The following is a 27,577-nucleotide window of genomic DNA, read 5'->3' as shown; positions in this document are numbered from 1 at the left end:
ATTCCTTTTGTCCCCTCCTGTAGGGTGGCATGTCAGTGTTATCCCTAGAAATGTGTGAATGTGTCATATAACAGATATGAAAACTCTGTCCTTACCTAATGGGAGGGCTGTGTCTTTTGAGAAAATTAAAAGAAATGGTAAAATTCCTAGGTTTTCTGTATCAGTTACTGCCATCAAAAGCTGGCATCTTTCTTTAAACCTGTCCTCTGTTTCTGTAGTATATGCTGGAGGTGGACTAAGGGCTAAGGGTAGTGAAAATTTATGGCCTTGTTCTCACCCGTGTTTGATGCTGGTACAATACAGCATTTGTAGTACAGGAGGGGTGTTGAGCAATGCTGACTAGGGATAGAAATTTTTTAAAATTAATTATTAAACCTGACTAATTTGCACATGAATCTTGAAAGAGCAGCAGATGAAATCTCTAGCCTGTTGTTAATTTTTATTAATTTTAGAGTGCTGTAAAAATCCCTGTAACCTAGGAGAAAGTTGTTCATGTGCTGATGTTCAGAAAGAGTGAATGAAATGGCAAGCTGCAGACAAATTAGCCCAAAACATCCCTGGGGACAAAATAAAGGAAAAATTGATTCATTTGGTTTTAAAAAAATAGAAGTGTAAGAATACAGCTTCTGCCATTCAGTGTAGTTTTATGGAAAATAGGTCCACTTCAAATGAACTTGATCTTGGTCTTTAAGTAAATTACAAGTTAACTGTGAAGATAAAGTATGTCCTTGTAAGAGATTTGATCTACATCCTTTGTTCTAAAAATAATTACATGCTATCAAAAACCATATTAAGTGGATTAAAATCTGCCTTGCAAATTTTGGCCGATAAATCTTTTGCAGGATTGGAACATGGGCATATCTGGGAGGACTATAAAGGAATCCAGTCCCAGGCCAGATGCCATCTAGTGTCTTTATCAATGATTTGGAAGTACAAATAAAATCACTGCTGAATAAAATGTGTGGGAAATCCAAAAATTATTGGAATGGCAATTAAAAGCAAGCCGGTCATGCAGAGAAATCTGGACCTCTGCTAGACTTGACCTGTTCAAATGAAAAATGCTTTAATATAGCCAAGTGCCCATTTGTTCTATAGGGATAAAGGCACACCTCAGAACAAAGGGCTGTTTTCTGGAAAGCAGCAACTGAAAAATTTTCAGGGTTGTAGTGGATGATGAAAAAAGAACAGCTCAGCATAATCTCCTAAAGGGCTGATGTTGTGGCAAAAAAAGCTATTGTAGTCTTTTTGCCTGTAGGCACTCTTCCCTGTCTCTTAATCATTCTTGATTTATATTTCTGTATGTGGACTCTCCTGAACTTGATTCTGAAGTACCGCATCCAATTATTCATTGCTTTTACAAAACAAAAGTTGTTGAAAATAGCTGAAAATTATTTACTGATAGAATTGGTGCTTGAGAGTGAGATTTTTAGTTTACTGAACCTGAAAATGTTACTTTAAAACCAGAGCCCATTATATGCTAATAGTCTAGCAGTAAAAGGCATAATATGAACCTGTGGCTGGAAAATGGAGCTGTGCATTTAAATTTATAATAAACAGATAATTCTAGCAGCATGACTAATGATTAAAACAACCAAGGAAGCTTTTGTATTTGCTGTCTGCAGATAAAGAACAGGTGTTTTTCTGAAGAATATTTTTGTTTAAATGTGATGTTCTCTAGTCAGATACAAGTTAGGAGCGGGTGAGTGAAATTTAATGTTGTTTGACCTGAGAAGGATTAGATTTTTGTGATCTAATAGTCCTGTCTGGTATTTATCTTCAGTAGTGAGTATTGAGCAAGTATAGCAGGTTGTCGGCATGCTCTTAGAGTGAAAACTACTTGCAGTGAAAATAGGAGGTTGTATTTTGTTAAAGGGATATTCAGGGAATGGACAATGAAGGACCAGACAACTTTTGAGGTACTATAGATGGCTCTGGGTTTTCCTCTTAAAATTGTGATCATATTCTCCTGGCTAAAGAAAATAAAGTTTAACTACAGAAACTATCAGAATGGGAGAAATAGAATGCATACAAATTGCTGGAAAGTGGATGAAGGCAAACTTTTTCCATACAATATTGGTAGTCTTAGTTTTTATTTGAAACAATAGCAACACTTTAAAAAAAATGTATTTTAGTGAGTGTTTCCTTTACCAGGAAGCAGCATGAGAACTTGTTTTAATTTCTTTAACTTCAGTACATCCTATCAAAACAGTAATAAGGTTTTGTTATTTCCAATTTGTTGAGTTTTTATGAGGATGCTGGAGTATATTTTCCTGTTCTCCTCACCTATCAACTGGCCATAGGAGCTGGTAGCTAGTTGTTAAATATATTGTCTGTTTGGTGATTGATTTTTATTATAGGAACAGAAGCTGAAAAGCACAGGCATTTCACTGCAGATTCACTCACCCTTGGGAGGCTGACGTTTGCAAATGGTTCGCGACCGTTCATTCAGTTCTGGGAAAATGCCAGAGCCTCAGTGAAAGATTTGCAAGTGTAGCGTATGGTGAGCGTAAATAACTTTGTTAGGAGCCGATAATACTACTTCTAAGAAATAGTAAATACATCAATGTAGCCGAGCTGGTAGCTGGAGACTTGTTTTGCATGCCAGTTCACTTGAGAACATTTCCTCTCTCATATGTCAAGCATGCTTTTGTGTTGTCACAAACATTCTCAGGCTCCTTGATTTGCTTAGTTTTCAGGATTCGTCAGTGATTTGGCCACAGTTAGTCTTATCCAGTGTTATGTGAGCATAAGAAACTGTTGACATTACAAGGAATTTAATATTTAACCAAGGGATTGCAGACCATAGGCTGCTGCTCGTGCTATTAGCTGACCTCCTTGTGCCATATAATGCAGGAGTCTCATAATGCTACAAAAAGTACAGTACACTTTGTTATAAAATAACACGTATGGTGGGGAAGGGGCTGAACAATAGAGAAACAGCCTTTTTAATTGGAAATATGCTTGAGCTGAATCTTCTTTCTTCGTTTTGGTCAGTGCATAGAGTTGTGGGCTAGCAGCATTATGCACAGGACAGAGTTGTGTTCCAGAAAGATGGGATTAAAATATGTTGTATTGGCAGGAAGGGAAGGATAATGGGGGGAGGAACTGCAGTGGTATTAATTTTTTCATGACACAGTGTGTTGCACATAAGTGGGTGCTAGGAGAGTACATGAAACATTTGAACTTTGCCTCTGAGTAGTAAATGATTTGCTCCCAGTCAGCCCTTCTGCATCCTGCTTAAATCAACAGTGTTTCATAGGAGAATCCGATCAGATGACCGTGTTAAGGGATATACATACTTTCAGTAGAGCTGCCCATGGGATGGCAGATTAATTTGGCTCATGTCTGTGATGTCCTTTAAACTGGGCTGCTAGCAATGTATGCAATTAAAAATGCATAATTTCCTGGAAGAGCTGTATTCAAATCTCACATTCTAAAGGGATTCTTTGTGAATGTTCGAATAGGTCAGTTATCCTTTAGTCTAAATACAAAGCTACACCAAAGTAGTTAAGGGTGATTTTGTGCAAATTTAATTTAAAATATAACTATTATATGTGCATATCTCTATCTTGTTAAACCTAACCTGTACTGGCTTAAGACCTATTCTGGTTTGCAAGTATTCCTGTCAATAGAAATGAATTAGCCCTAGGAAGTTGTAGCTGTTTAACTACTATTTTTTAAAAAAGAAAAGCTATTAAAAAAACCCAAACAAAACAACCAGCAAACAAACAACTCCCCTACAAGCCAAAATCACTCCCTTTCCCCCAGAAACCCCAACCAACCAGCTCCCCCTCCCCAGCTACCCGTGCAAGTATCTATCTTTATTGTAACAGTGTGGTGAAAGCAGTACAGTTTTCTGGTGTGGGATGGTCTGACTGGTTATGCTAGTATAAGCAATTACAGGGTTCTCCCTTTATTATTTTCAAACTCATGCTCTCAGAGCAGTTGGTTTAAGATGTTTTTGCCACCCCTAGCAGAAATGCCAAGAAGGAACCATGAATGCTAGTTTGCTGTACATACCTGAGTACAAACCTGCCTCCACTGGTGATGTGAGCTGAAATGTAAAACACAGGATACGTGAAATGAGTGGGAACGGCGCCATGTGTTAGGCTTCTGCAACAAGATATATCAGAGCTGCTCTACGGAGTCCTAAATTATGTCTGCACAGGGTTATCTTTACACTGGTGATATACCAGCTGTTAATTGCTTTCTACTGGTATATTTTCCAGTTAAACTATTGCTCAAACTGATGTAGTTACATTGGTATACTATTGTGTGTGTTCAGTAGATCAAATTTCTGAACACTAATTAATTGGTATTTGATTCTGTGGAGAAGACTTTGCTGAAGTTTGACTACATGGTTTTTTTGTCTTTTTAAGCAGAGCTGCAGCATAACTGGTTGTAATGGTAGTTTGACTTTTACTTTTATCTGAAAGTACATGACCAAGATGGAATTTCTGCAGATGTCACAGCACTGAAGTGTGAGCATGTGTATGATTAAAATACCCCCCCCCCCCTTTTTCAGCTTTCTGAAACAAAAGTCTTCACTGCTTCCTCTGTTCCAGCTGAGAATCATGTGACTCCTGGGCAAAGGTAAGCTCTTCCATGGTTTCCCTATACCTTAAAAGCCTTCAGCTTGGTGAAGCAATGTTAGCTTGCACATATAAAATGTTGACTAAAACACAGGGCAGCCCTGGTCAGAGATTGGTCAAGATAATTTTAAAATTTTGTGGGTTCCTGTGTTACCTATTATTGATTACCAAAGTGGAGACAAACTTACCAAATCCATGAGCGTAATACTGAGAAGACCCTGTTGTCTGCACAAAGAGTGCTTACAGGCAGGAACAAAACATATGGTAGGGGTTAGTAAGCCATGCTAAATATAAGAAAATTCACGTTCCTCATCCTGCTCAGATATGTGTGGTAGAGTAATTTTGGATGTGTCTAGTATCCGAGAAACTTAGCTTTTATTTCCGCTGCTCTTGTGACTTCCTTGTCATACATTCACTCAGTTGCTGCATGTGTGACTGTATTCTTTACTGTCCTCATACCCACCCCATACAGAGGTAGGACTTTGATCCCTTGCCCTTTTTAAAGGGATAGCGTGATATAGAGAGAATGTGGATTATCAATATATATAAAGGGCTTGCAGGCAGGATCCACTCAAACATAATGTACCTTTTATGACTTGTCTCCAGTTACTTGGTCATATTAATCATATAGGTTATTTATGTGATACATGATGTTATAAATTTGATAATGTTTGAAAAGAGAGCAAAGATAATTTATATTCTAACTGTAGTGGAAGGTTTCAGCTAGCAGAATTTTACTTTCTGTCAAAAACCTCTATTCTACCTCTTTTTGTATGGCAGGCAAGCACTATTTGAAAAGACCGTTAATCAGTAATAATTCTGTTGTCTGTATGGCAGCTTTAGTATTGTGCTTGCTTCAGTTTCAGCGCAGCCTAATTGTCATGTTTATCCCAGCCAAACTTTGCTTTTTCTTACAGCATTGATTTGGTAACACTGCTTCAAAAGCCTGTGACTTCTACCCAAAAGGCAGAAGGCAACTCATTTGAGGCTCCCCAGCAGCAGACCTTTGGCCAAGCCCTAGTCTTCACAAATTCTCAGCACAGCACCCAGATGCCATCAGGAACTGGCAGCTCCAGTGCTGTAAACTCTTATTCTCCTCAAAGTCTGGTAAAACTATCTTAAGCTTTCGAAATATTCTTCATGAGTAAATATTTCAGGTTAAACAACTTTTCCAGTACCAGTCATTTCATGAGATGTTTCAGTGTTTGTAAAATTCAGGTTGCAAATGTTGAAGGAATGGAATTAAGAATATTAATTTTTTAGTAGAAAGCAGATGTGTTTACTGCATGCTGATTTAGGATGAAATCACTTGTTTATAGTGAAGAATTCTATGCCAGAAAACTATGATGTGTTATTTCCAAGCACATATCTGACTGCTTTTTGTGGAAACATGATTCTAAGTCAATTGTGAGGGCTTGAAATTAGGCATTTGTATTTATTCTCTGAAAATCAGTTCAACTGTTAGTAAATACATGCTATTTTGAGATGCATGGTTTCAAGTAAATCCATATTGTTGCAATCAGTGGTGGAAGTTGTATCGGTGATAACCAGAGAGGATCTGGCCATATGCTACAACTGTTGAATTTTTTTTATTGGTCATTTATTAGTAATCTAGGGCTGAAGATGTTTTGGTTGCTGCCAAATAGCTGTAGGCATTGACCCTATGGTTATGTTCAAATTATTTATTAAATACTTAACTCCACTCCTTCCCCTTTTTTTTTTTGTCTTTTGGTAGTCTGCAGTTCTTTGTTCTGGCTTTGGAGAACTTAGATCTTCTAAATTGGAGAACTCTACTGGATCCCAAATTTTGGACCAGTTGAAATCTCCAAGTTTGGGTCAGTTTACCTCTCCACAAAACAATAGTAGCTCTACCACCACTACCACAACTACCACATCATCCTGGGATCTAAAGCTGCCCATTACTCAGTCCTCAGTCCTTAGTCAGTTTGGTAAGTGCTTTGACATAGTTTTCTCTCTCTTTCTCTCTCTCTCTTAGCCTGTAAGATTTCTTAATGCCAATGTCAGTTTAAAATTGCCTTAAATGAAAAGCTTTTTCTAAAAAATGTAATCCTAATAATATAACTGGTTACAACATTGTGAGTGTTACACTTACTTGCTGGTAATAGACATTATGAGTATATCACAAACTAAGTTTTGATAGGCCTATCCATAAATGTCATTGCATCAGCTAGAAGCAGCTGAGTATAAGGCTGTACCATATTTTGTCTTTTTTTTCCCCAATTTTTTTCTCTTCTAACCATTACATGAATTTTGAATCAGTACTATATAATTTCTTCATAATGTGCATCACATCTTGGTGTTCTTTCCCTAGTATGAAGTCTACATGTGCTGAGAATGATGCAGGTTACCCATTTTGTCTATTCATAATTGTATGGTTTTTTCATTTAATTTAGTAAAATTAGTAGAAACAGTGAAAATGACACAAACTTGTTTTTTGCAGTGTAGTTCCTAGCAGTATTCTCACTGTGAAGAGTGATAGCTCTTGTATCTATCTTGTGTGTATGTGTATATGTTTCCAGATAGATAAGCTGACAATTTGGTAGCAGTTATAATCTTTTACACACAGCGATTCTTGAAAAATGTTTACGTACACTTTAAGTTGCTTTCTAATGCACTTTACCAACTGAATAAAAAAACCCTACACATTGCAAATGCTGTGGATCTCTTCTGGTTGTTGACCAGTGCTCTGAGCCACTGCCTGGCTTTCAGCATCTGAAAAATATGAAAGGGGAAGACCTGGAAAAAAACCTGTCAGTGTCCTGTGTCTCTTGACTTTCAGCTAAATTGAGATGGTTTTGTTGGGTTTTTTTTTGATTGATCCTTTTTAGGGGCAGGAAATCCTAACTCATAATACCTCTAAACTGCAACTCCAGATCCCTTGGAAGTAATCACAATTTATTGGCACAGTTAATTGCAGTGAAACTTGGAGTGTTTGATTAAAATAATCCGTAACAGTTTGAGGCCTAATGTGTGATAATATTATGTGACTGTATAGATAAGTTTGTTTTCATATTTTTGAAGAAAGCCAAATAATGCTTGCCCACAGCTGTTTATTTAAAGTAGAGAATATCAAATGTTGGCTTTATCGCAGTGGTAATGTTCAATGTGAAACTCATGTGATGTCTGAAAGAGACTTGCACACTCTAGAAAATCATAGCTGTTGAGTGTGTCAAGTCACCTAGATTCTTTCATAAAGAGCAGAGTTTAATGCTTCAATTTTGATATTTCTTTTCCCAACACTGACCAGATTTTAAATCCCAGCCTGAACCATCCCCAGTTCTGAGCCAGCTGACCCAGCAACAGCAACAACAAACGCAGGCAGTTCCTGTTCCTCCTCCTGGGCTGGAGTCCTTCTCCCAGGTAAAACTCCAAGAGCCATCGCCAGTAGACACCTCTACAGCTGTTGTTAGCAAAATGTTACAGCTCCCCACTATATCTATGGATAACCAGGCAGTGACTGCCCATCAAACCCAGCAGAAACAGATAAAACCACCAAAACGGAGGATAACTCCAGCATCCAAGGTGGGTAATTGAGTGGTTGCTTGTCCTTAGTAAACATATAAACATACAAAAGCTTGTATCAGACATAGTGTGGCCAGCGGGAGTAGGGAAGTGATCGTGCCCCTGTACTTGGCACTGGTGAGGCCACACCTTGAAAACTGGCCCCTCACTACAAGAAAGACACTGAGGTGCTGGAGCATGTCCAAAGAAGAACCCTGGTGAGGGGTCTAGAGCACAAGTCTGATGAGGAGCGGCTGAGGGAACTGAGGTTGTTTAGTCTGGAGAAGAGGAGGCTGAGGGGAGACCTTATCGCTCTCTACAACTACCTGAAAGGGGGTTGTGGTGAGGTGGATGTTGGTCTCTTCTCCCAAGTAACTAGTGATAGGACAAGAGGAAATGGCCTCAAGCTACTCCAGGGGAGGTTTAGATTGGATATTAGGAAAAATTTCTTCACTGAGAGGGTTGTCAACCACTTCCTTGGGCAGCCTTGAGTAACCATCCCTGGAGGTATTTAAAAGACGTATAGACATGGCACTTAGGGACACGGTTTAGTGGTGGACTTGGTAGTGTTAGGTTAATGGTTGCACTCAATGATCTTAAGGGTCTTTTCCAACCTAAATGATTCTATGATTCTATTTTATGTATAAGTTGCTAGGGAGAAGGAGAGCAAAGACCATGGTATATTTCTTGTTTATAAAGGAGGAAATTCTAAGCCAGATAGTTTTTTAGGTCCAAAATACGGTGAAGATGTCTCTTCCAAGCACGTATCTGATTGCTCTGTGTGGAAAATGACTGTTGCTGAGTGATTTTGGATTGACTTAGCAGCCACAAGATGAATGTTGGCTGAAGGGGGATGGACATGGATGACACTTTGATATTGTAGAATAGTATGGCTTACTCTTTCAGCTCCAGATCAGGGCACAGAATCAATGAATTAATTTCAGGTTACAGGAATGTAGTTAATTTATGTGATGTTAAGTAGGGGGTTGTCATAGATCTAGTTAGCAGCGAAGGCTGAGGCAGTGACTGAAGAAGCCTGTAGTTAAGGGAGGAGAGTGTGTCTGTTACTGATATCTTTAATACAGATAGTGCATGCAAAGGAATTATGGCTTATTTTTCCTCCTTTAAGATTCCTGCCTCTGCAGTGGAGATGCCTGGATCAGCAGATATGACAGGGTTAAATGTTCAGTTCGGAGCTCTGGAGTTTGGATCAGAGCCTGCACTCCCAGAGTTTGGATCAACTTCAAGCAGTGAGAATACCATCCAGGCGACCAACAATAGCTTGTACTCAAAATCTGTAAAGCACGTGTGAGTTCCCCTTGTGCATTCTTACATGACTTCTTTAAGGGGTCAAGTTTATGCCAAAAACATCAAGGCACAGTTACCATGTAATGGGAGGGGGAAATATGATCACTTGTAAGGCTGAGTGTTTTCTGTGGATGGCGTCTTAAAGAAGAAATTTATTTTCTAATTTCAATCAAAATCTCCCTGGATGGGTCGATGTGAAGCTGGAGATGACATGAATGTAAATAACCTTATAATAAGCTACCCTTTATAGAATTGCTTTCTCATGTTTAATTGTCCTGATTTTCAGATTGTTTGAGGGTTTGTTCCTCACAACCTGAATTTTTCTGCTTTTGATCCAGGAGAGATGACCCTTGTACCATATATGTGTGTCAGTAGATTGGCACCAGATTACAGATCTGATGCTCCTATGGGATGAGAAAAGAAGCCAGGCTTTCAATATGCAGAAGCCCTTACTGAAAATGCTAAAATAGCCAATGATAAATGCCACTGTACCAGTAACCCATTTTTTTCTTATTCACTCAAAAATTGGCTTCAGTAAAAAGCTTCCTGAAGTTAATTCAGAAATACTAGTAAAAAATAACTTTCACATTCATTTCTAGTTCTATAAATTAAGCTGTTTAGAAATAAAACACCCCTGCATGTTTTAAAGTATTTTTTCTTCTTTGCATAGTTCATTCTGTTAGACTGCTACTGTAACATTAAAATTCTATTGTAAAAAGAGACTGGGTGTTTCTCATCATATACCAGACTTTATGGGTCTAATTGTTTAAAAAAGAGAGATTATGATCATTAATTTATCCTTTGAGAAGGTGGAAATAACATGACTGAAAAGTGCTTGTGTTTAAACTCTGGTTTTGGTTGGGCTAGCAGGAGGAAGGTGAATAGTGCTTAGTGCAGCTGATGGTTTTGAAGCAGTGATTACTGGGGACCAAAACAAAATTATATATTTTTTTTTCATGATTAGATTTTCTAGTATAAATAATGTAGATTTGACTACATGTTTAAGGTAGTTCTAGATAACTGTATAGGAGCTGATATTTTCATGAAGGTGTTTCAGATGTCATTTACCAAGATGATAAGTAATTTTTACTTTTTCCAGTGATCCTTTGAATACCTCTTTGCCAATATCCAATACAGTACAGGAGTCCACCTACACAACCCCTGCCATCACCTCTTCCAGTCTGACCTGCTCATCCCAGAGCACTAGCCCAGTAACAACAACTTCCTCCTATGACCAGACTTCTGTGCATAGTAGGATAGCGTACCAAAGCTCCATGGCCCCATCTGAATCAACCCCTGTTGCAGTTACGGTGAGTGAATTTCAGAAATAAGACCGTGAAAAAGTTGAAATATTCTTATCTGTGTTAGACTTGTATTACCCTGCTATGTTAATATTTTAACCAAGCCAAGTGGTATTTTTGATTCCCAAGTCCACTCTTATTTGTTTTTTCTTTTCCTATTGTGTAGCCATTTTTTTGTATTTGGGATGCAAGAGCCTCTGTTTTTACGGGTTTTGACATCTTAAATTGCTGTTTGACCTTTTTTCTTAGTAACACTTAACATTCTAGTTGAGCTTCCTTCCCTGAAGCTTAACTTTTAAAAAAGGCACTCTCTCTGTGTGTAAATATTAGTCATGGTATTTTGCCATAACTTGACGGTTTCTATCCAAAGGTATAGTATTTATTAAATGTATATGGCATTGTCCTGGTTTCAGCGAGGATAGAGCTGGTTTTCTTCACAGAAGCTAGTGTGAGACTGTGTTTTGGATTTGGGATGAGGAACTGTTGATAATGTGCTGATGTTTTGGGTTGTTGCTGAGCCGTCAAGGACAGTCCAGCTTCTTGTGCTGGCCTGCCAGCAAGCAGGCTGGGGGTGCACGGGGAGCTGGGAGGGGACACAGCCGGGACAGCTGACCCAGGCTGGCCAAAGAGATATTCCCTACCATCCGACGTCATGCCCAGTACATAAACTGGAGTTGGCCGGGGGGCGGAAATCGCTGCTCGGGGATGGGCTGTCGATCACGGGGTGGTGAGCAATTTCTGTATTGGGCATCACTTGTTCTTGTACATTCCTTTGTTGGTATTATCATTATTGTTCCCTTCTTTCTTTCTGTCCTATTAAACCGTGTTTATCTCAACCCACGAGGTTTTTCCTAATTCTCTCCCCCGTCCCACTGTGGGAGGGAGAGTGAGCGAGCGGCTGCGTGGTGCTTAGTTGCCGGCTGGGGCTAAACCACGACAGGCATCTAGCAAATGGATCCCAAACCATTTGTGGCTCCTCCAGCATTACTCTTTTGTTGGATTTAAACACCAGTGGGAATTAGTTTCATGTTTTATTTTAAAAAGCATAGGGAGAGGTCTAATCTAGGACAGAGAGGATCTCTCTCGGGAGATATTCAAAAGCACCTACTCTCTTTGTATATGGAATGTAGGTTTGTTTTAAGAGAACTTAATTTATTACATGTTGAAGGAACTTGTGAGAGTTTGTAAGTTTATTTACTTCTGGCCTTTGTTATGTAATGGCTCAGTCACACTTGTCTTCTGCACTAGCTCATATGTACTGGTGAGGATCAAGCGTAGACTATCCACTTCTGTACTCCAGCGTTATCCAAAAAATAACTGGTGCCTCTCAAGTCTTATCTTTCAATGGAAAAAAATTGGTGTCTGTGTAACTTGGATAGTTAAAATTGTGAGTTGCATTAGATCAAAAGCACAACCATTTCCTATACGTTAATGCAATTCTTTCATATCTGTGTGAACCTGAAGTTTGTTATATACAGTACATGGGAAGGTCTCCTGCTGATGGGTGTAGTTAATTTTCTACCTTTTTTGTCTTTCAATTTAGAATGAATATAGAATTTTGCATGAAGCATGTTCAATGTGTGATTCAGTCTGAAAATTTAATATACCTCTAACATGATTTATTCATTCATTTCTCCTTTGTTTACAGAATGGGCACAGCGGTGTTAGAACACAGGCAACTCTTGACAGTAAGTTTACAAAGCTTGTCTGTGCACACGACTTTCTGATCTTTCCTTACTACTTGCTGTGAGCACAACTGTAGCAGTGACACCTGGTTTAAGGTTTTATATTGTTCTCACTGGCTAATTTTTTAGCTGACCCATTTGAGTTTATTTTGTACTTGCATAGGATATGCTACTTGCTTCTTGACTAAAACTGAAGTATGAAAGCAGCCCTATTAAATCTATAAACCTAAGCAGTCTTAGAATTAGAGAAGCTGCTTTGCTGCTGCTTTTTCTTTTGAATTTATCTGCCAAAAATTAATATAAAATTAAAAATTAATATCAAATTTCTTAGCAATTCTTCCAATTGTCATTTGGGAAGCTGCAAGTAGCATTTAGCTGTAAGGAAACAAAGTCGCATTCTTTGAATGCACCTCTCACTGGGTGTAGTGCTACTTATGCCCTGCTGGGAGCCCGTGGGGAATAAGGGTGACTAACATGCTCCCTCTGCCGGGTAGCTTGCTACCTTGCAGCTGGCTCTGATACAGGCGTTACTGTTATCTTCATCTTGGCCTGTTTCTAATGTGGTATTTTACCTGTAGCACCTCTACAGCTCTCTTCCTGGAATTAAAATAATTATAGTATTCACTCTTCTAACCTTTATGTGCTGCTCTGTGGAAGTTTTCAAGGGCGGCGGTGTGAATTAACATCTTTTGGAATTCCAACAATTCAATTTTAGGTCTATCCTCTTCTTAAACATCTCTTCAGGTAGGTCATTAGTGGGGCAGTCCTTTTTTTATACTTTTGAGTAGAAAGAAGTTGAGTATTCAGACCTGTAAACAGTGTTTTGTTAGTGCCAGGTTCTATTGAAATGAGCAGGAAGAGTGTATATGCCCAAAGAGCACTTGAAAATTTGTTATATAAATATATATAAAAACAACTTTTAAAGTGGAAAGCTTTCTTACTCTCATGTACAGAATTAATAAACAATTTATGAAATTCACTGCAGGGCTTGTCTTTTTGCTATGGAAAATGAAGATCTGAGAATTCCTAATATTTTTGTAATTATTCTATAATGGCTTTATTAGTCCTTTTTTCTATGCCAGTTCTCTTTTGAGAACACTTTTGGTTTTTTTCTGTATCTCAAGCACATAAACTGGAATCCGTCTTCTTCCATGTATCTATTTCACGCATCCAAACTATTTTGAAATTCTCTCCTCTTCTTAACATTTGAAAGTACTGACCTTTTCCCTTCTGTATGCGCTGATAATATTCTTAGTTGTTCATCTCCCATCTTTGCTGCTTTAATATCCAGATCTCATGCTTCCTAAATCCTTAGTTCAAAGCATGGCTGGCGTGTTATAATTCTGTCTCCTGGTTTTCTTTGTCTTGCACATTGCATTCAGGCATCTTGTAAGGGTTCTTAATGAAGATGGTGATTCTATCCCTTGTATTGAAGACATCTACTTTTACTTCAAGAAGGGAACCCTGCTCTAAATGTATTGAGAGTTGTAAATGTTATTTACTTATTTTTATATGTATCTTTCCAGGAGGTATCAGGTGATATAGTTGCCTTCTTCATAACTATGTTTCTGTTTGTCACTTGAATTTCCTTCTCTATTGTCAGTTACCCTCATACTTATTGCCAAGGCCAAGACCTCTTGATTTCTGTTTGCATAACACCGAGTCCAGCAACCTGACTTGGGTCATTTAGCAAGGAAACCAAATAACATGAACAAACCATGATGCGCAACTTCCAAGCGTATATCTGACTTTTGTTTGGTGACCATTCTAAGCTGTCTTCACATGCATTGCAAGTTAGTGATGATCCACTGGGTAGTGGTCTCTGGTGTGGTATGGAAGTATGGCCCAGCAGAAGGCAGGGCTCAACTCTCTGAGTTTTATTGGTGGGTGAGTGACTCTAATTCTGTGTATTATCTTCAGAGGACAAGAGATAAATGTAGAAACAGCTGGGTATTATGTTCAGCAGTAGAGTTGTTCAGTGTCTTATTACAATGTAGTGATCCTTTGGAAAGGCACATCTGTGGTAAACAGGTTCTACTCTGTATAGCCTAAAAAGTAATATTAATGCTAAATGCTTTTTGTTATCTCGGTCAAATAAAGTAAGACAACATTTGACAACTCTTTAGCCATTAAAAGTGCTTAATGCTGTGCTCAATTGTGGCCTTTTATTGTAGCTTCTTTTATTCTACTGCATTATACATTTGACTCAGTTCTCCAAACTGGTAAGTTGTATGTGCCCTTGTACTCCAGTGATCCAAGTCTCAAACATCAAAGGTACTGTGTGGGTTGGAATGAAGAAGCAGAGCTGTAGGTAAAAGCAGATTTGTACAGTGCCTTGAAAAGCGCGAATGACTTTTGTTTGCAGAACCAAATGCAAGGAATTTTAAAATGAGGATTGACTTGCGAGCAAAAGTTAGTAATCCAGATAGTGGGAGATGAAGTGAAGAAGACTGTAGTTTACTACACATGTAGCAGTGAAAATTATAAATCTATTGTAGGTGAAGAGCTTAAAGGGGGAAAATGATAGTCCTGTTGCTGTTTGAATTTTCATTAATAGCCAGGCTGCTTGATACTGTTAATGGCCAGGTTTTTGTAAACCAAGGGGTGAATACTGTTGTGTTCCTGGATCCAGGCTGGGATGTCAGGTATGCTGGAATTTGTCTTTGAATGCCTCTCTTTAACTCGTTGCAGCTACTTCATCAGTTCCAGCGCCTAAGACAGAGCCTTCTCCTTTGCTACCTTCTGCTGGTTCTCTGCCTAGCATGGTATCTACCACTGCTTCACTTCTGCCTTCAGCATCGCAGCACGTGGCAACGTTGCCCAGCTTGCCTCAGTCCAGTGATTTGGCCAGCAGTTCACTTTCCCAGTTAAGCAGGTACAGTAGGTAGGAGTTATGATAAACTGAAAGGGGTTCAATTTTGGGGAAAGGGCAAACATGAGCGTGATTGCATATGGGGCTGTCAGACACCAGGTCCCCTTTTCTGACATTAACTAGAATTAGGAGAGAGATTCAGAAGAGACCAGGATGTTTCTGGTTGCAAAGTATGAGCTCTGGGCTGCCTCTTAATGACAGAGCAGCTGCTGCCCTCAAGTTTTCATGGTATATAAACAACTTTGTGTTTCAAGGAGCTCTTGCTTCAGTCATGCCAGCTAAATTAGCTAAATTGAATCCCCTAGTTTGTTATTCCTACTCTGTCCACAGTGCCTACTATTTGTTTAGTGTCATATGTCTGAAATCATTCTTTAACAGTTTACTTTAACAGTTTTACTTCACCACTCATGGTGAATGGAGTTAAATCCAGTTGGCGGCCAGTCACAAGCGGTGTTCCCCAGGGCTCGGTTCTGGGGCTGGTCTTGTTCAATATCTTTATTGATGATCTGGATGAGGGGATCGAGTGCTCCCTCAGTAAGTTTGCAGATGACACCAAGCTGGGTGGGAGTGTTGATCTGCTGGAAGGTAGGAGGGCTCTGCAGAGGGATCTGGACAGGCTGGATCAATGGGCTGAGGTCAACTGTATGAGGTTTAATAAGGCCAAGTGCCGGGTCCTGCACTTGGGTCACAACAACCCCATGCAACGCTACAGGCTTGGGGAGGAGTGGCTGGAGAGCTGCCTGGTGGAAAAGGACCTGGGGGTGCTGGTTGACAGCCGGCTGAATATGAGTCGGCAGTGTGCCCAGGTGGCCAAGAAGGCCAACAGCATCCTGGCCTGTATCAGACATAGTGTGGCCAGCAGGAGTAGGGAAGTGATTGTGCCCCTGTCCTCAGCACTGGTGAGGCTGCACCTTGAATACTGTGTTCAGTTTTGGGCCCCTCACTACAAGAAGGATGCTGAGGTGCTTGAGCGTGTCCAAAGAAGGGCAATGAAGCTGGTGAGGGGTCTGGAGCACAAGTCTTATGAGGAGCGGCTGAGGGAACTGGGGTTGTTCAGTCTGGAGAAGAGGAGGCTGAGGGGAGACCTCATTGCTCTCTACAACTACCTGAAAGGGAGTTGTGGTGAGGTGGGAGTTGGCCTCTTCTCCCAAGTAACTAGTGATAGGACGAGAGGAAATGACCTCAAGTTGTGCCAGGGGAGGTTTAGACTAGGTATTAGGAAAAATTTCTTCACCGAGAGAATGGTCAAACATTGGAACAGGGAGGTGGTGGAGTCACCATCCCTGGAGGTGTTCAAAAAACGTGTGGACGTGGCGCTTCGGGACATGGTTTAGTGGGCATGGTGGTGTTGGGTTGATGGTTAGACTTGATGATCTTGAAGGTCTTTTCCAACCTTAATGATTCTGTGATTCTGTACTTCCTGGCTAATTTTGAAATATTGTTGTTTCATTTATATTTGTATTTCTTAAAATTAAAAAACAGAAATAAATCCACAGGGACAGTGTGTGTTTTTTCTTTTTCTAAGACATTTATTTCAGACACTTTGAAATATCAGATTGGTGTTCCTGGAAGTGCATTCAGCACAGCTTAGCTCATTCGCACTGTCTGTCTGATTTTTTCAATGTCTGTTACTTGAGCTTCGTCCTCAGGCAGGTGACCTCTGAGGCTATACTGGTTGAGTTATATTTTAATACTTTTGTACTGTATTTGTTAATATAAGAAACTAATTTGATGGGCTATCACAGGGGTTTTTCCTGTTTTGCAGCTAAGACACAGTTGATTCTCTTTTAATACACTAGTGTTTTCTGTTGAATAAAATGGTAAATCTGTCAAATAACAAGAATTACACCATGCACATCAGAAACATCATCTCTCCACATTTGTTTGTTGAAAAGCTGTGTACATTGGTAAAAATTTTAGTTGGAGGATTGATGCTGTTGGACAGATACTAAGCACCATGAAAAGATGATGCCTGAATTCCAAGCATGTCTGACTTGGTTCTGCTGGTGGCTCTTGTTTGTGTCTCTACCGTAGGTCAGATGGTCAATTAAGGCTTATTAGAAGAGCCAGGGAGAGTGAGCGAGAGAGTGGTTTAAAACCATATGTTGGACTGAACCATTTCTTTCCTTGCTGCCTGAAGTGGTGTCATTCTAATTCCTGCAGACGGGGAACAGTTTTAAAGAGTCAAAGTAAAATTAGTCTATGAAACTGTCTTGGACTGCAAGACAATTGGAGGAGCAAAGTCCCTCCCACTGTAAGAGAAGATCAGGTTCGAGACCACCTGAGCAACCTGAACATGCACAAGTCTATGGGACCTGAGGAGATCCCAGAGTCCTAGGGAAATTGGCTGACACAGTTGCCAAGCCACTCTCCATGATATTTGAAAAGTCATGGCAGTCAGGTGAAGTCCCTGGAGACTGGAAAAAGGGAAACATTGCACCCATCTTTATAAAAGGTAGAAAGGAGTACCCTGGGAACTACCAACCCGTCAGCCTCCCCTCTGTGCCTGGGAAGATCATGGAACAGATCCTCCTAGAAGCTATGCTAAGGCACATGGAGGACAGGGAGGTGATTTGAGACAGCCAGCATGGCTTCACCAAGGGCAAGTCCTGCCTAACCAACTTAGTGGCCTTCCATGATGGAGTGACCACATCAGTAGACAAGGGAAGAGCTACCAGTGTCTCCTACTTGGACTTCTGTAAGGCCTTTGACACAGTCCCTCACAACATCTTTCTCTCTAAATTGGAGATATGGATTTGATGGGTGGGCTGTTCAGTGGATGAGGAATTGGTTGGATGGTCGCATCCAGAGGGTAGTGGTTAACGGCTCAATGTCCAGATGGAGATCGGTGACAAATGGTGTCCCTCAGGGGTCCGTATTGGGACCAGTACCATTTAATGTCTTCATCAATGACATAGTGGGATCGAGTGCACCCTCAGCAAGTGTTCAGATGACACCAAGCTGAGTGGTGTAACTGACATGCCTGAGGGACGGGATGCCATCCAGAGGGACCTGGACAAGCTTGAGGAATGGGCCCCTGTGAACCTCATGAGGTTCAACGAGGCCAAGTGCAGGGTCCTGCACCTGGGTCAGGGCAACCCCCGGTACCAGTACAGGCTGGGGGATGAAGGGATTGAGAGCAGCCCTGCTGAGAAGGATTTGGGGGTACTGGTGGATGAAAACCTGGACATGAGCCAGCAATGTGTGCTCACAGCCCAGAAGGCCAACCGTATCCTGGGCTGCATCCAAAGCCGCGTGGCCAGCAGGTTGAGGGAGGCGATTCTGCCCCTCTGCTTTGCTCTGGTGAGACCCCACCTGGAGTGCTGTGTCCAGCTCTGGAGCCCTCAGCACAGGAAAGACATGGACCCATTGGAGAGGGTCCAGAGGAGGGCCACCAAAATGACCAGAGGGCTGGAACACCTCTCCTATGAGGACAGGCTGAGAGAGTTGGGGTTGTTCAGCCTGGAGAGGAGAAGGCTCCAGGGAGACCTTATTGCAGCCTTCCAGTACTTAAAGGGGGCTTAGAAGAAAGATGGGGACAGACTTTTTAGCAGGGCCTGTAGCAATAGGACAAGGAGCAATGTTTTTAAACTAAAAGAGGGCAGATTTAGAGTAGATATAAGGAAGAAATTTTTCACAATGAGGGTGGTGAAGCACTGGCACAGGTTGCCCAGAGAGGTGGTATATGCCCCATCCCTGGAAACAGTCAAGGTCAGGTTGGACGGGGCTCTGAGCAGCCTGATCTATTTGAAGATGTCCCTGCTCATTGCAGGGGGGTTGGACTAGATCGCCTTTGAAGCTCCCTTCCAACCCAAAGATTCTATGATTCTATGAACTGCCAATATTTATCCTGGTCCCACACCTTGAAGATTTGCCAGAAGTGTTTGCCCTTAAATTAGGGCCTATAATTTAGCCTGCAGCTTTGCTATGAAAACTGCTGTATTGTCTTGTGGCTATTCCCATAGAGAACACTAAAATATTTTTTATGGTTAAGAACTCTCTTGCTTCTGACTTCACATGAGGAGGGGCTTTTTGAGCACCAAACCATACACATTTTTTATGGCTTTGTTTTGTTTGCCTTTGTTCACTGTTCATTTTGTTTATTCCATACTGTACTGTAAGTTACGTTCTTGACCTCAAATGTAATGTATAACTTCTGTCAGTGTAAATGTTAAAGAACTAGTTTCAGTCACTTTTCAGGGAGACCTTTAAAGATCTTTGGATTACAGATGAATGTCAGTGCTGCTGTTACTGCCAAAAGTTCACAGGCCTGGTCAGCTAGGGGAAAAAAGATGATGCTAAAGCAGAGTTACTTCCTCAAACGAGGTTATCTGCAGATGTTTTTCATGTATGTATAAAACTGAACTGGTAGTTCTGATTCATCTTTTCAGAGAGGAAATGGCTTTTGGTGGTGGTGTAGTGGTATGAACCAGCCTTGATTAAATTGCCAGGTTCTGTAGTATTATGTCTAATTTTTGGGCTTGCACAGATGCTCTTCATTTGCTGGTTTCTTTTGAGCCCTGTCTTTGAGAGTGTTGGGGCTTTTGGAAAAGTTATGGGGCAAATACCCTGCAGTTCTAATTGGTTGAATGAATGTTATGCAGGTTATGTGAGAAATACCATAGTGAGTCAAACCAAAGCACCGCCTCACCTAATCAGTACCTGTGCCCCATGGCAGGCAGCAGCAGTTGCTCAGGGAAAGAATGAGAAACAAGCCATGTGTTATATGAATCTTCTTCTGGTTTTGGACTTTCCATGTCTTGGAGTCATTGCTACATAATTCCTGAAGCAGCTATTGTTTTTCTAAAAATACAGTAAATTGATAAATACAAACGAATGGTGTTTTAGATGTTTCTTGTTAGTAATAGTTGTCTCTGTACTTCAACTTTTTTCATTAAACGGTAATAGGATATTAGTTAAAGGAAAAAAATGTCTGGGGGGGGGTGTATATATACACACATATATACAGACAATTTTTTCTTGAATATCCTACTCTGTGTGTATGTGTATACACATACCTACAATTTTTATTCTTTAACTAATAACCTACTACCTATTCTGTGTTTTTTTATATATATGTGTGTGTGTGTGTATACATATGTGTATACATATATGTATATACAGCGGATCGTCTTGAGAGTGCTCACAGGGCATGTGCAGGACAACCAAGGGATCAGGCCCAGCCAGCATGGGTTCATGAAAGGCAGGTCCTGCTTGACCAACCTGATCTCCTTCTATGACCAGGTGACCCGCCTAGTGGATGAGGGAAAGGCTGTGGATGTTGTCTACCTGGACTTTAGTAAAGCCTTTGACAGCGTCTCCCACAGCATTCTCCTGGAGAAACTGGCGGCTCGTGGCTTAGGCAGGTTTACTCTTCGCTGGGTGAGGAACTGGCTGGATGGCCGAGCCCAGAGAGTTGTGGTGAATGGCATTAAATCCGGCTGGCGGCCGGTCACAAGCGGTGTTCCCCAGGGCTCAGTTCTGGGGCCGGTCTTGTTCAATATCTTTATTGATGATCTGGATGAGGGGATCGAGTACTCCCTCAGTAAGTTTGCAGATGACACCAAGTTGGGCAGGAGTGTTGATCTGCTGGAAGGTAGGAGGGCTCTGCAGAGGGATCTGGACAGGCTGGATCGATGGGCGGAGGTCAACTGTATGAGGTTTAATAAGGCCAAGTTGCCGGGTCCTGCACTTTGGCCACAACAACCCCATGCAATGCTACAGGCTTGGGGAAGAGTGGCTGGAGAGCTGCCCGACGGAAAGGGACCTGGGGGTGCTGGTTGACAGCCGGCTGAACGTGAGTCGGCAGTGTGCCCAGGTGGCCAAGAAGGCCAACAGCCTCCTTGCCTGTATCAGGAATAGTGTGGCCAGCAGGAGTAGGGAAGTGATTGTGCCCCTGTCCTCGGCACTGGTGAGGCCGCACCTCGAATACTGTGTTCAGTTTTGGGCCCCTCACTACAAGAAGGATGTTGAGTTGCTGGAGTGTGTCCAGAGAAGGGCAACGAAGCTGATGAGGGGTCTGGAGCACAAGTCTTATGAGGAGCGGCTGAGGGAACTGGGGTTGTTCAGTCTGGAGAAGAGGAGGCTGAGGGGAGACCTTATCGCTCTCTACAACTACCTGAAAGGGGGTTGTGGTGAGGTGGGTGTTGGTCTCTTCTCCCAACTAACTAGTGATAGAACGAGAGGAAATGGCCTCAAGTTGCACCAGGGGAGGTTTAGATTGGACATTAGGAAAAATTTCTTCACCGAGAGGGTGGTCAAGCATTGGAACAGGCTGCCCAGGGAGGTGGTGGGTTCACCATCTCTGGAAGTGTTCAAAAAACGTGTGGATGTGGTGCTTCAGGACATGTTTTAGGGGACATGGTGGTGTTGGGTTGTTGGTTGGACTTGATGATCTTGAAGGTCCTTTCCAACCTTAGTGATTCTGTGACATATATATAAAAAGTGTTTTAGGAAAAATTAGTTTTATTAATTCTTTGTAATTTCTTTCTAGCTCCCTTTCCAATCATCAGTGCAGCCTCTCCCCTGTTTCAGTGTTGTCTTCAAGCACATCACATGCAGTAAGTCCTGTTTGCATTTCAAGACATGTTTGGCATATAGTCAGTTTATCTGATGATTAAAACCTTCTCTTAAAGTTCCTTGTGTCCCAGTACACTAAGAACCAAAACAAGAGCCTTATCTCAGGGAAGAAGGACAGAATGACTGCCAGCCCTCTAGTGGTAAAAAAGCCTTTACCACTTGTGATTTGTACTAGATCAGGAATAGCTATTAGAGAGACTTACCAGTTGCACAACTGTAGAGGAAATTTTCGTGCCAGCAAGGGAGGGATGGGATAAAGAAAGAATTTTTTGTAACAAATGTATTAAAAAAAAAAAAATCTTTAGAAGTGGCTGTCTGAAACTTTTCCCAAATGTGGACTGTTTGCAGTCTCCACTGGAGAGGCTGGCAAAATGCAGGTGATGGAATGATACATGTCATGACAAATGCCTCATGACAGATGATTTTAGAGTTTACCATGTGGCATTATTGTCACCTGTGTATTTAACGCATTTGAGATAACAAGGCAAATGGTATTGAACACAGTGCTCTAGATGAGGTTGCACAAAAGAAAGTCAGAGAGACACTGCCGCTTTCTGTGATGGCGTACTTCTGTACAATCCCAGTTGGGGTGTGCAGATAGGTTACTGCTTTTCTTTATGCCTGTATTTTCATTTGTAATGCTCTATCCCTACTGAATATGTAACTTCAAAATTCATACTTATCCAAATGTCCTCCTTTTCTGTTGTCAGAGTTGTTTTGGCTTCTGTGTGTTGATGACACTGTTTTTGAAGTGTGATCAGCTTACAGCTAAGGCACTGTATTGTGCTGGATTCAAACCAGGAACTCCTTTATCCTCATTTGTTCCTGTAATACATCTGGTCTGCGTTTGAGTTTACCACATTGACTCTGTTGTGGGGCACTGCAGTTTTAATCTTTTAAATTCCACAAGCGCATTGAGGAAATCACGATAGCAGTGTCCTGTATTTTGAAAACAAATACTGTCTTTTGGAAGAATATAGGAGTTTGTTTAACATAACAAGTACTAGCTTAAAGGAGTAGACAAGCAAAAGGCAAGAAATAATGCAATGGAGTGACATTTCAGTTACTGTGGTATAATTTTGTGATATATGTTTGAATTTAACTCTCATGTAATAATTTTCTTTGAATACTTAAAAATCACAAGCATTCAACTTAGTTGCTTGCTTGGTACATAGATAATGCATATCTTTTTCTTTTGCATGTGCTGCTGTTACTTAAAAGATTGTTGGTTTTGGTTTTGGGGTTTTTTTTTCCCAGCATCTTCCACTGTGGTTTATTTGCTCTGTGATCCTCATTCTTTTTGTCTCCTTTCTAGCACACTAGTGTTGAGAACACAACTTCACTCCAGCCCTCAACAACCTTTTCAACTGCTTCAACCTCAGCCACTAGCACCACCTCTTCGGTTGTCAGCATGGCAAGAAGTATGAACACTACAAACAGCCTTGGCCTGAGCATTACCAGTGTGTCTATACCAGCTGCTACCACACGGGCAGCTCCCTTAGTGTCTTCAGGTTCGCAATATTAACAGATCATGTGGATAGACGGAGGACTTCAGTCAGCAGGGCTGTCAGTTGAGCATCTCACCAGCCATAACTGCGCTAAGAAATCCACACTCTTGACTAACGTTTTCAGCATGCTTTATTTGCTGGCTTATAAAATAAAGTTGCCTGGTTTTGTGTATTTGAAGTATTTGTTAGGGTGTTCTGTGGTATTTATATAGCACGTACCATCCCCAAAGAGCTTTACAAATAGACACCAGAGCAGTTCTGACTTAGGAAGTTTTGGGCTAGGAGGTTCGCCCAGTTTGTATTCCAGGTTGTGATCAGCTCTTGGCTGTGAGTTCACGTTAGCTTTAATTTCAGTCTTCTCTGTGACTTGAATTCATTTGGCAGTAACAAAATATACTGCAGTGTCCTCATTATCATATGCCACATCCCTACTGTCGCATCTACAGAAAGGAAAAAAGTATCTGATGTCTAGGTCATTCCACAGCAAATAGCACTTCAGAAAAAGGGTCCACAGAGGGAGAAGGTGGAGAGGCTTCTTGCACTGAAGTGGAAGCAATTATAAATTCTCTCTTGCTTCTCTAATCAACCTGTACTGCTAAAAGGAAATCCTATGGAGAGAAGTGAATGATTTAAATATTAAGATCAAACTTAATTTTTTTTACTCTTCTGCTTTCTAGCACTGCTTCATGGAGGCAACTGAAACTGTTTCAATCTTCTCTTTGCTATTCCCAGCTGCAATAAGTCACCCACAAAAAGTATGCTGGCAACATTTTGTGTTTTCCAGTCTATTGCTGGTGATAAGGGGGAATGTGTTGACAGAGCAGAAAATGAAAGGAGAGAATTTTGCGCTCTCAGATTGAGAACAATGCCTGAATTTCGCCTTCGGGAGAGGACTGAGGAAAGGAGAAGTTTCTGTAATTCTTGTAATCCTCTTGGACAAAGTAAATTATAAAATCTGACTGTTCTCTGATGGGACTGTTTTCAGGCTTAAGTAGCCTGTGCTTTCCCTTCCTTGAGGCATGGTTAAACTCTTCAGGCTATTTTGAGCATTTTCATCAACCAGCACAAAATTCTTCTGCATAGTTCTGCTCTTTACAAGCTATGACAGTGTAGCTGCCAGGGCTTGTGAGCTACCTTGTCTCAATGCTGAAGCCTTTTATTTTCTAAAGGCCTGTTAAAGTGTCTGTATTTTGATTCTCCAGGCAAAGCTCCCCCAAACCTGCACCAGGGTGTACCGCCCTTGTTGCATAACCAGTATATTGTGGGACCTGGAGGACTTCTGCCTGCCTACCCAGTAAGCAATTTAATTGTTCCTGTCCTTGATTGCTTAACCCTTAGTGCAAGTGGGCCCTCCAGACCTGCTGCTGTCTATGCCAAGGCATTTCTGTTGGCACATGTTGCACCTGGAATTCTCGTTCCAAATGCTGAAGAATGTGAAATGTATTCAGTGAGGGTTTACTGTTGATAGTAAACTGCAGAACTGTTGATCCAGACCTGGTTTGGCTGCTGTTGAAGCTAAACGTGCGTGTTGCTGTGGTATCAGGTTTTAGGCCCTTTGAGTAAAACTAGACTCATTCAGGCTTGTGTTGCTGGAATAGATTTACTATAGCAATGGTTGAAATGTGCCATGTGTCCTGTCTGGCATACTTTGAAAGATTGCACATAGCTTTTTGATGTCTGACCAGGATCAACATATTTTTGGTTATCTGTTTTTTGAATCAGAAACTTCAATTATTTTTCTGTATCACACTGAATGTGAGGGGATACCATAGGTTGCTTTGTGGTCTAGTCATCAAATCTTAAATACTGCTATTCTTGGAAGTAATGATTGAAGCAAAGAAGGCTGTTGCTCTTATTCCCAAATCTGAATGCCCTGTAGATTTTTCACAAGTTGATGAATGATGCATCTGTGAAAACAGTATTGAAGATGGGACAGGGACAGTCATACTCTCCTCAGAGGACTGCTGTCGCCAAGAAACAACATCAGAATGATGACATTTTAAGCTTAGCTCATAGCTTAATAGCTCATAGCCTTAAAATGCTAGAGTGTACCATGATGGCACAATGTGACGTATAGCTGTACACCTTTAAAATAGACTGGGCCTAGGCCAAACTCTGTTTAAAGCCCCAAATTGGTCAGCATCAGAGAAAAGTGTTGTAATGATGTTTTATTTTTATCTGTCTTTAAGCAGATTTATGGTTATGATGATCTCCAGATGCTTCAATCCAGGCTGCCAATGGTAAGTAAATGGCTTAGTTTATTTAATTTTAAACAAGTTATCTTCAGTGTTGATCATTTGTGCAACACAAATTAGTTCATTTGATGGTGATTAAGAGCTTATCCTCATGTTCTATATTGTGTTTTTTTAAATATCCACAAACAGTTTCTCTAAGTGGTGTAAATTGATATAGAGCAACTGTTGCATCGTGCATTCATCCATCTGCAAATTCCGTAAATAGAAGCAAGTGTGTTTTGTGCTTTTGAGTGGAGAAATTTTTAATTGTTGTAGCAACAGTATGACATCTTGTCAAGTCTAGTCGAAATCTGAGCGTGAATGTTTTCTTTTACCAAGAAGTAGGAGTGAACAGCAAGTACACAAATTGGCAGCCAGTAGGTGCATCTGACAGGTTTTGGAGGCGCTCTTTGTGTATGCATCATGGTAACAAATGCAGGTGAGCTGCAGGAGGGAGAGTATACGAAGTTTTCTTCCTTACCTGGATCCAGAATGTAAATGGCGTGAGAGAAACTGAGAGTTAGTTTCACAAAGAGCCTCAGCCTAGATTGCAGAAAGGTAAAGAATTTTGTTTTCAGAAAACTGTGATAAGGAACTTGGAGAGAAGGTTTGGCAGTAAGTAACTGAGAGAAGTCAGAGGATTAAGTGATGCAGTGTATCTGTAGAGGCAGAAATGGAGCAATGAGCAGTGATCTGTAAAAGAGATATCATTGGCTGAATGCCACAATTAAAGGTCCACGTCAGTACCAGGTTTTCCATGTGGAGTCTGGGGACAGCCAGAGTCAGATAGTCGAAGGTGAGTACAGGGATGTCCCAGACAAAACCCTGTCCAGCTGCACATCCTGAATGAAAAAAAAAAAGTTGCATGCATTAATGAAGGCATGATCCTTGGAAGAATTGTTGACTGAAATGAATGGGATTATTTTCAGAGCAGCAAATGACAAAATATTTGCAGTTCTGGGGCCAGGAGTGACATGGTTACATTGGTAGGAGACAAAATGTTTCCTAGGAGTGCTGTTCAACTTCTATCAGCCTGTGCTTCACATCTGTTTGCCCAATTTTTTTTGTTTCTCTCTGGGCAGGAGTGCTTTTTCCATGTAGCTGTACCACAGGGCCATGCAGGGGCTGGAGCTGAACATGCTTCTTGGTGGGGAGGTTTGTGGGTGTTGTGCTTGGGGTGCTGCTGGGTGACCAGCTTTATGTGGTGCCTTGGCTTTCCCTTCCTCGCTTTCTGATTGCAGTGGGTTTCCTATTGTGGTTTTCAGTTTTGACTGGTGGCTGTGGTGGTCTTGGGGAAGTGCGTTGGTGGGGTGGCCATGCGTGGGGAGGGCGGTGATGTGTTGGGGGGAAGTTGGCTGTAGTGGTTCAGTGGGGGATGCGAAAGTGCTGGGGTAGAGCCCTTGGGGGCAGCTGTGCCGGGGAGGTGTGTGAGGGTTTCCCTGTTGCCTGCGGGGCAAGCTGTGGTGCCTCTTTTCTGCAGCTGAACTTTCCTTTCCTGCCCAAGTGTCTTTTCCATCTGTAATGCCGTGGTGTTGGCTGTGGTCTGTTTTCCTTTCACTTGTGTGTCACCTTTGGTTTATGTATTAGCTGGTCTTTCCTTTTCATGTTGGGAAGGGTTGTGAAATGATGGAATAAAATAGGATATTTCAGTTGGAAGGGACCTACAATGATAATATAGTCCAACTGCCTGATCACTTCAGGGCTGACCAAAAGTTAAAGCATGTTATTAAGGGCATTGTCCAAAAGCCTTTTAAACACTGACAGGCATGGGGCATTGACCACCTCTCTAGGAAGCCTGGTCTAATGTCTGTTCATCATCTCTGCAAAGAAATGCTTCCTAATGACAAGTCTAAACCTCCCCTGGTGCAGCTTTGAACCATTCCAATACATCGCTGGATAACAGGGAGAAGAGATCATAGAATCATAGAATAGTTTGGGATGGAAGGGACCTTCTAAGGTCATCTAGTCCAACCCCC

The 27,577-nt window shown here is 41.2% G+C and overlaps 1 protein-coding gene across 2 annotated transcripts in view; it reads left to right on the top strand.

Annotated features, from left to right (window-relative positions):
• LOC309415188 (ubiquitin-associated protein 2-like) overlaps window positions 1–27,577 on the top strand; it is a gene marked incomplete at its 5' end in the record, with an annotated part of 100,904 nt that overhangs the window by 53,007 nt on the left and 20,320 nt on the right. Inside the window, 12 exons of one of the 2 annotated variants that reach the window (XM_082012632.1) lie at window positions 4,526–4,593; window positions 5,510–5,699; window positions 6,328–6,541; window positions 7,861–8,135; window positions 9,244–9,422; window positions 10,522–10,732; window positions 12,372–12,411; window positions 15,100–15,283; window positions 21,774–21,840; window positions 23,175–23,370; window positions 24,570–24,661; window positions 25,560–25,607. In XM_082012632.1, coding sequence (XP_081868758.1) covers window positions 4,526–4,593; window positions 5,510–5,699; window positions 6,328–6,541; window positions 7,861–8,135; window positions 9,244–9,422; window positions 10,522–10,732; window positions 12,372–12,411; window positions 15,100–15,283; window positions 21,774–21,840; window positions 23,175–23,370; window positions 24,570–24,661; window positions 25,560–25,607 — 1,764 coding nt within the window. The remainder of the gene's footprint in view (window positions 1–4,525; window positions 4,594–5,509; window positions 5,700–6,327; window positions 6,542–7,860; window positions 8,136–9,243; window positions 9,423–10,521; window positions 10,733–12,371; window positions 12,412–15,099; window positions 15,284–21,773; window positions 21,841–23,174; window positions 23,371–24,569; window positions 24,662–25,559; window positions 25,608–27,577) is intronic. The other variant, XM_082012631.1, reaches the window with a different exon arrangement.

This window comes from Phaethon aethereus (assembly GCF_964289735.1).
Source record: "Phaethon aethereus genome assembly, chromosome: W".
NCBI lineage: Eukaryota > Metazoa > Chordata > Aves > Phaethontiformes > Phaethontidae > Phaethon > Phaethon aethereus.
This window is presented reverse-complemented; position numbering and strand designations above follow the sequence as displayed.